Source organism: Solanum dulcamara, chromosome 12 (genome assembly GCF_947179165.1).
Source record: "Solanum dulcamara chromosome 12, daSolDulc1.2, whole genome shotgun sequence".
NCBI classification, from domain to species: Eukaryota; Viridiplantae; Streptophyta; class Magnoliopsida; order Solanales; family Solanaceae; genus Solanum; species Solanum dulcamara.
The window spans coordinates 27,296,601-27,305,485 of record NC_077248.1 but is presented as its reverse complement, the minus strand read 5'-3'; the positions used below and the strand labels follow the sequence as shown (position 1 = coordinate 27,305,485).

The 8,885-nt window shown below is 42.6% G+C and overlaps 1 protein-coding gene across 1 annotated transcript; it reads right to left on the bottom strand.

The window, feature by feature from the left end:
* Positions 1-4,432: 4,432 nt before the first annotated feature.
* LOC129875696 (uncharacterized) lies at positions 4,433-8,539 on the bottom strand. Its single transcript, XM_055950964.1, has 3 exons — positions 7,778-8,539; positions 4,967-7,672; positions 4,433-4,912 (listed from the first exon to the last, which is right to left on the bottom strand). The coding sequence occupies exons 1-3, from the start codon at positions 8,537-8,539 to the stop codon at positions 4,433-4,435; spliced, it is 3,948 nt and encodes a 1,315-aa protein (XP_055806939.1).
* Positions 8,540-8,885: the final 346 nt, after the last annotated feature.

Sequence of the window (8,885 nt, the reverse complement as noted above, 5' to 3'; positions counted from 1 at the left end):
AGTAGTAAGATTCCGTGAAGTTCTCCAGCTAATATCTCAGATAAAGGGACTTCAAATATGATTAGCGTTTGGACCTCAGTCCAAGAAGAGGTCGGGGGCACAAACAAGCCTTTATACCGTATTTACCTCGGGCTTCCGAACAGACTGAGCATACTAGCAACTGCTAGAAAGTATATTGTGAGCTTATGAGGTTGGCTTTAAGTGTAGCTAGGACTATTGTCCACCAATTATTGGGTTTGCCTATGAGAAGGGCCACCGTTCCAGTATTCAGATGACCCCCTACAAGATGTTGTAAGGAAGAGCACATAAGTCCCCCCTTGATGGGGAAAAGACTAAGCTAGTAGGCCAAACAAGATTAAACAAACTATTGAATAATAACCCAAAGTCGGTAGAAATGATATACAAATAATCGACATCAACAATCAGAGTTCAAATGGATGATTGGATATCCATAACGGGTCACCCAGAAAAGGGGACTTAACCCAAAATATGTTAGACTATCTCAGGTTGCGCGTAAGGTGGGCAGCGCGGCTGGTAAGTTGAGCTTACCACCTGATTTGAAGACCATACGCCCAGTTTATCAGATATAGATATTTCACGAATGTACTAGCAATCCACCCATAGTGTGTCTTATAAATAAAGTCCATGAGATGGAACAGTTATCCTGCGAGGAGAAACTTATTGCCATCTTCGATTGGAAAATTGGAAGGTTACGAACTGAGGACATGCCTTCCATCAAGGTTCTGTGGAAAAATCAAAACCAGAAAAGGAGATGACCTGTGAAAGTAAAAAGAGGATATAAAACACCAGGTCAACAGGTAACCCCAACTCCTGAAACTCGTATACTAAGTACTTCGATGGAAATATGTGTGTAAGGAAATAGAAATGAATCCCCCGATGGTCTGTATAAGTTCTAAGGGAAGTTTTATTTAATATTCGGGGACGAATGTTCTGAAAGGGGGGAAGGATGTTACACCTCACCCTTTTAAACTTGGAATGTCTCATGAGTTCCTTGGACATTACCATATGAACTGGATATGCTACGACACTATCAAATGACTTCAACGAAGGGAGGATGTGATACCCCATGGTAGAGAAGGTTGGAAGGGGAATCATAAGAATCCGGAAGGAATATGAGGCCAAGTAACGAGTCGTAGGACTCGACTTATCTACGTATGCTACTAATTTAGAAATCTTACATACGTGAGTTACTTGATTACATACCAAGCTTACGTAGCAAGGGTTTCATAGGACTCTTAAAGTGAGACGAGATTACGAGCGAGATTACGAACCCACGAGGAATTGAAAAAAAATTCGCGGGGCAGCCAATGGGAGGGTGACACGTGGCAGCACCTAAGCAGGCAGGTGACCCACCTGCTAGGGGTCAAGTAGGTGACCCACCTGCTTAGGGGAGGTGGACCCCACTGCCATGTGGCAGCACCCCATTGGCCGCATGTTGAGGTGGCCCAATAAGAGCCTGACACATGTCACCCTTAGGGGCTGACATGTGTCACCTTATATATATGTGTATATTTTTTTTATTTTTTTTATGGGAACAGACCCTACACGAGGCTCCCACCTCTCGTGCACAGTCAGGGGTTAAGCAACACCCCCAAGCCTTAACATAAATAACCAAAATAAAAATACAAGGAGGGGGACATAAACCTTACCTCCGATCCTATGGTGGTTCATAAGTCGGCTAACCTATTAAGGTCGGCTAACTCATCCCCGATACAAAAAGAGACTAACTATAACTAGAAAGCAGTAAACCTGTGAGAGGACTCCTCCCGGTATAATTCAACTATGAAAGCATAAATGAGGGAGACTCTCCCCTTCCATGAGAAAAAAGGAAAGTAACCTACACTAGTCCTATTCAACTATGCTATGTACCAGACATAGCTACATTGAAGAAGAACAAGTATACGAAACTTCTATCTCACATGGGATGGGAAATTCCTTTCATCTTTGCTCTTTTTAGTCTTGTCATAGCAAGTAAATCCAGGTGAAGTGTGCCTTTGTATCAGTATCATGATTACCAACTAAGGAGGCTGAAAGGAGAGGAAGTATATGGAGCTATAGTAGCCAACAGCCTTGGATTTGTTGTGGAGAAAAGTGTAGCTACATTCGAACACCTGCATGGGGTTCCAAATGTATGGTTGCTGCAGACCTGCACCTACAAGTAGCCAAGGGAGCAAACAAACATGGTTGTTGTAGTTCTGTAACCAGCTCCTTGCTGTCTCTCCCTCTGTTGGATGATGGTCAAGTCCTTGGGATACCTGCACAGACAGACAAAACCAGAAATAAACACAAGCAACCAAGTCTAGAGGTTGCTGTACATGGGAGTGTATTGGTTTTGGCATCTGTTGTTGCTGATGCTGTTGAACTTCATCTTTCAAGTCTGCACTTTCAGCTTCAGCTCTGTGGTTGAGTTGTTGTTTGGTGTGTGGTTGAGCAGTTGTTTGGTGTTGTGTTCCCACAGTATGTATATGAAGTTGATGGAGATGTAACATGTTATAGCTACTCATGATATTGTTGTTGGTTCTTGGATGTTGTCTATGAGGTTGTTGGAGTTCCATCTGAGTTCCACTATTGCCTGTATCTCCAACAACCAGCACAAACAAACAAGCAAACAAACAAGCAAACACACAATTCCAAGAGCAGTTCCAAAAGTTCTGAATGTGGTGCCATTCCTCTGTTGCAGCTGGCTTCCTCAAATTCTGTATTTACAATATTGAGAGACTCCCATATGTTGTTTGATATTGTCAGTTGTTGCAGTGTGTCAGTTCAGCAGCTTTCATGTGTAGGAGTTCTTTAGTATACCTGCACAAGCACCTAAAAGGAAAGCATACAAACCTGCCAATCTGCAGGTTGCTGGAGCTTGCATTTTGGGCTTGTGGTAGATCCCTCTTTTGGTACTTATGCTGCTATGCTGCATATGGGAGGTACAGAGGGTGGGTGATGATGGCTGCAGGTTCCCTGAGAAGCCAAGCATTCTCAACTTTGAAGTTGTAGCAGGTGTGCAACTGTGAACCTGCCTTAGCAACTAAAAAAAGGTCTAGCAATTGTGGGAAGTGAAAAGGTTGGTGCAAGTTTGTGTGCAGCTCCTTGTTGCTTGTTTTGAAGTGGTTAAACTTCTTGGAGTACCTGCACAGATAAACAAAACCAACAAACCACACAACCAAAGAAATCTGGAAGATGCTGTAACCATGTTCCTTGTGTGCTGCAATCCAAATAATTTGGTGTTGATGCAGGTCATGAAGAATGTTGGGGAGTGCTGGAGAGTTCCTGGTATGTGGACCTGCACATACAAATAGCCAAGGAAGCAAGCAATGAAGATTGGAGGTCTTTGGACAGGTCCACAAGCTGCACCTCACCCTGCACATGCTGCCCTGCTGAAGCTTAAGTACTGCAGGGTGGTTGGAAGTTGTATTTGGGCTTTTCTCTATGTATTTGTTGTTAATGAATGTTGATACATGACTCCAGGTACCTGAAATAATACAACAACCAAAAACAAACAAAAGGGGGCTTGCACAAACTAGCAAAAAGGAAGTGACCTCAGTAGGAGCTTTGGAGACTATTATCTTTTGCCAAGTCGCTCGACTAACGTCTCCAATTCTCTGTTTGGCCTGAAACTTCATGAGGTTTGCATATATGGCCTTTTCTTTATCCCTGAAAATTTTGAGGGCTTGACTCCCAAGCTGTAGCTTCCAATTACCAAGTTTCTCTCTCTTTAGGCTTAAGACTGCTGATTTTTTCCAGGTCACTCGCCTAACGTCTCCAATTATCCTTTTGAGCTGAAACTTGTTGGGCCTTTCCAAATTAGTATATGATGCAATCCTGCAAAAGTTGGAGGTGTTTGGACATGTCCACTTGGTACAAATCACCCTGCACCAACAAACAGAAAAACACACAGGCAAGTAATTCTGCAGGTTATAATAGCTACTAATATTGTCTTGTATGTGTTCCCTGAAAGTTGCAGGTTTGTGACTTTGTTGCTGGAGGATGTTGTTGTTGATAAAAGTAAGAGGCAGGCTGAAATTGCAGTACAAAGGACTCCTTATGCATGATCCTGTGTTCTTGCATCCTTTAACAGCCATCCAAAGAGGGGTGCATCAATTGGATTTGGCAAACTTCCATTTGTAGTTTGTTGCATCCTGCTATTGCTGCACCATGGGGCACCTAAATTTGTTTCTCCACTGGTGGACTGATGATTTGTAGGTTTGTATGTACCTGCACATACAACAGAGATAGGAAAAGAAAGAAGAAATAATGCTCTATTCCTTACCTGTAGAGGCAAGTTTTTATGTCTAAAAAAGCAATAAGTAGAGGAGACTTTCCTCTTTACAATAGTCCTAATTATAGGATCTTCAAGGTAGCTGTAATTATACATATCCAAGTTGAAGATCAAATTAGAACAATAATAAGGCAGTTGTCAGGGGGGCTTCTTAATCCTTTTGAGTCTCCTTCTTCTGAAATTTGCCATTCCCAGCATGTCTAGCTCCATGAGGGCTCTGGCCTCTTTGGGAAGATCCTGCTTGTTGAAGTAGAGCTCAGGAACAGAGTATTTGTGGCTGTGTTTGGACAAGCTATCAGCTGTGGAATTGGCTTCCCTGAAGGTGTCGTTGCAGCTGAATTCCTGGAATTGGTTTATGATGTTATTGAGCTTGTCCAGCAGCTCTTTGACGGACCATGGAGGCTTTGCTTCCTGTTGCAGCCATTTGAGAAGTAATTGGGAATCAACCTCTAGTATGACTTGATTGTAGCCAAGATGAAGGCACCAAGAGAGACCAAAGATAGCAGCTTTGATCTCTGCTTGATTGTTAGTTCCAGATCCTAAGGGGATTGCATAAGCAAACATGAGATCACAAGATGCATCAGTGTTCAGCTTCACCAAATGGTCAGTTGGTTTGGACTATCATACAGGGAAGACCTTGATATCATGGTAGCATTGCTCAACCAAGAGAACCATGTCCCTCCAGTTGTTGGGCCAGTTGATATAAGGAAAAGCACTGTGCAGCAAGTGGGAAGTGTCTTTAAAGACAGAGAACTTTACTCTTGCAAGGTTAGAATGCTTTCCTCCATATTTTGAAGCACATCTATTCTTCCAGAGGTTCCAGCATATGAAGATAGGGAGTGCTTGTATCATGAGCTTGTGAGCCTCATTCCTACATTTAGAGGTCCACCATCTCATTAACAAATTTCTGAGAGGTGTGTATTCCTTGCTTATGCCCACAGAGTCAGCAAACATACTCCAAGTACTCCTGGCAAATGCTCCTGCAACAAGGATATGGTCTATAGTGTCTTGGCCAGGTCTGTAGCAGCAAAAGCATTGTGAAGGAGAGTGTCCAAAGCTGGTTATTTTCTCATTGGTTGGTAACTTTCCCCTAAGGGCTCTCCAAACAAGAAAGGAACATTTGAAAGGTATGAATTGATGCCAGGTATTTGAGTTAATCCTGGTTTTGGGTCTCTTGTCTCTGATGATATTCCAAGCAGAAGAACAGCTAAACTCCCCATTGTTGTTTAGTGTCCAACATGGTTGGTCATGCTGGAGGGGTTGGTAATTGATGTGAGTAGCAAGAATATTAGACACCATCTGTGGAGGGGCCTGCTGGATGAAAAGATCAGTGTTCCATTGTCTATTGTCCATGAAGGCTGAAACAGTGGTGTTGTTAAGCCTGCAGCTGTTGTTGTTGAATTGGGCTAAAGGACCCACTCCCAACCAGTTGTCCCACCAAAAGAGGCAAGAGCCAGACTGTATTTGCCATTGGATGTGAGGCTCAACTTTGTGCTTGTTCTTCATAAGATGCTTCCATATCAAAGATTGTCCAGTGTGCCATTTCTTGGTGATGGGATTGGATCTTTGGCAGTACTTTGCTTTGGTAAAATCTCCCCATAGTGAGTTCTTAGTTCTAAAAGTCCACCACTGTTTATATTGGAAAGACTTGGCCACATCAGAGATTTGTCTAACACCAATACCACCTTCATCATAGGGGTAGCTAAGGTTTTTCCAGGAAGACCAGTGGTACTTCCTCTTGTCATTCTTCCACCCCCAGAAGAAGTTTGCAGTGATACTCTGAATCTGTTTGAGAATGGTTATAGGAGGGGAGCTAGCTGACAGCAGGTGGATGGGGAGTGCTTGGATGACATGTTTAACCAAAGTGACTCTGCCTCCATAGTTGAGGATCTTAGCCTGCCACCCTGTTATTCTATTCACCACCTTGGCAATCAAATCAGAGTAATATATGAGCTTTTGTCTGCCAATGTAAAGAGGGCACCCTAGATAAGTGATAGGGCTATCCTTTTGCCTGAAGCCAGTGACCTTCTTAATTCTTCTTACAGTAGAATTGAAGGCATTAGAAGGGACCATGAACTGGCTCTTGTCTCTGTTGATCAGCTGACCAGAGGTACTCTCATAAGTGTGCAAGGTTTCCATAATGAGTTGCAAAGTTTGGGCTCTCCCAGAAGAAAAGATGATAACATCATCTGCAAAGCTGAGATGATTAATTTGAGGCCCCCTCTTTGCCATGAAGAAACCCTGATAATTAGGATGATGATGGAGATTGTTCAGGAGTCTAGATAAAACTTCAGCCCCAAGGATGAACAGAGAGGGAGAAAGAGGGTCCCCTTGCTTCAGACCTCTTGTGGAGTGAAAAAAACTATGTCTTGAGCCATTGATAATGATGGAATACCAATTGTGAGACATAATTCTCCATACCATATCAATGAACCCTTCTCCAAAGCCCATTTTCCTCAAGACCAAACAGATATAGGACCAAGAGACTCTATCATAGGCCTTGGCCATGTCCAGCCTAATGACCACATTACCACCTACATTAGGCTTCTTAATTTGGTGAATGATTTCTTGAGCTAGCATGATGTTCTCAGAGATACTCCTATTTTTAACAAAACCAGATTGGTTAGGGGAAATAAGAGTAGGAAGAGTAGGTGCTAGTCTGAGGCATAAAAGCTTGGAAATAATCTTATTGGTAAAGTTGCTAAGGCTAATAGGCCTGAATTCTGAGAGCTTGGTTGGATGGCTTACTTTTGGGAGTAAAACCAAATAGGTATGAGTATAGTACTTAGGCAATGTTTGACCATTAAAGAAAGAAAGGACCACTCTGAATAGATCTTCTTTGATGATCTCCCAGCACTCCTGAAAAAACTTACCATTCATTCCATCAGGGCCAGCTGCTGAGTTGGGGTTCATAGAGAAGACCACAGTCCTCAGTTCCTCCAAGGTGGGGAGAGCTTGGAGGTCCCTGTTTTGATCATCTGTGACAAGCTTAGGAATACATTGAAGGGAATCCTCCTGAATATGAGTGTCTTCACTAGTGAAAATGTTCTGGAAATGATCACAAGCAGCCCTGGCTATGTCATCATCCCCTTGCAACCAGTTACCTTCATCATTTTGAATCCTATGGATGAAGAGTTTCCTTCTTCTTCCTCTGATGATTGCATGAAAGTACTTGGAGTTCTTGTCCCCCTCTTTGAACCATTGCAACTGAGTCTTTTGTTTGAGCATGGAGTCCTCCAACTTAAGATATCTAATATACTCAGCATTGATGGCATGAAGATTGGCTCTACATTCCTCAGAGTTAAGAAGAATCAGATCCTCCTCAGCTTGTCTAACCTTGTCTTCATACTCTTTCACCTTAGCATAGATGTCCCCAAACTACATCCTGGACCACCTACTAAGAGTATTAGATAATCTCTTCATTTTCTGATGAAAACACCACATGGGATTACCCTCAATGTTCCTATTCCAGCAGTTGCTAACAGTATCCATGAAGGAGTGGTGGTCTGTCCAACAATTCATGAATTTAAAATACTTGATGTGGTGTTGATGGTTCTCAGTGAACTCTAACAAGAGAGGGCAATGGTTAGAGCCAACAGTAGGTAAGTGAGTGATAGTAGTTTGAGGCATCACTTCCAGCCATTTGTCATTGACCATACCTCTATCTAATCTCTTCCAGATTCTAAAGAAGATACCCCTCTGATTAGACCAAGTGTATTTCTGTCCAGAGAATCCCAAATCCTGAAGACCACAGGCTTGAATGATGCTTATGAACTCCAAGCTCTTTCTCATATTGTAGGTAACACCCCCCAGTTTCTCTTCAGGTTCAGTGATAACATTGAAGTCACCTAAGGTACACCAAGGGAGGGTTGTATTTGAGTGCTGCAACATGCTATCCCATAAGGGTCTTCTGAGATGATCTTTGCATTTTGCATAGACAAATGAAACTCTGAATTGGTTTGGATTCATTACATGGAAGATTTCACAAGTAATCACCTGTTCCCCATTTTCCAGAATCCTACAATCCACATCTTTGTTCCAAAACAACCAAATCTTACCATTTGGGTTGCTAATAGCATTGTCCATGTTAAGCTGGTTTCTGAACTGATGAATTTGAGAGCTATCAGAAAAAGATTCCAGGATAGCAAATAAGGAAATCTGATGGATACTCTTCAGGGATTGAAGTCTTTCCATGACACCTTGGGTATTAATACCCCTCACATTCCAACTGAGAATACTACTCATTGGGAAACTTTGGAGGTGTAGAGTCTAGTGTTTGGTCTGCCCTTGGGGGCAGAGTTCACAGGGCTATTTGGTTGGAAGTTTGTTCTGTGAGCACCCCTTGGAGAGAGTCCCTGAGCCTTAGCAATCTGCTGGACTTCATCTTCATACACATTTTCCTTGGAAGGACTGAAGGCCTTTATTAATTGCTCACTCACAGCATCATCATCATCATAATCATTCATTAGTTGGTAATCACTATCCTCCTCATTCTCAGATACACACACTGCATATTCATCAATCTCAGGAGGAGTTTCATTGTTGGTATTGAGGGTACACTTGTGCTGGGATGCACCAGTATTGGTCTCAG

Coding starts and splice junctions, on each gene's coding strand:
- LOC129875696 (XM_055950964.1), bottom strand. CDS start 8,539: ATGAGTAGTATTCTCAGTTGGAATGTGAGGGGTATTAATACCCAAGGT. Junction 7,673..7,777: donor ACCACTCCTTCATGGATACT/GTTAGCAACTGC, acceptor TCCAGGATGTAG/TTTGGGGACATCTATGCTAA. Junction 4,913..4,966: donor CCAACAACTGGAGGGACATG/GTTCTCTTGGTT, acceptor CCTGTATGATAG/TCCAAACCAACTGACCATTT.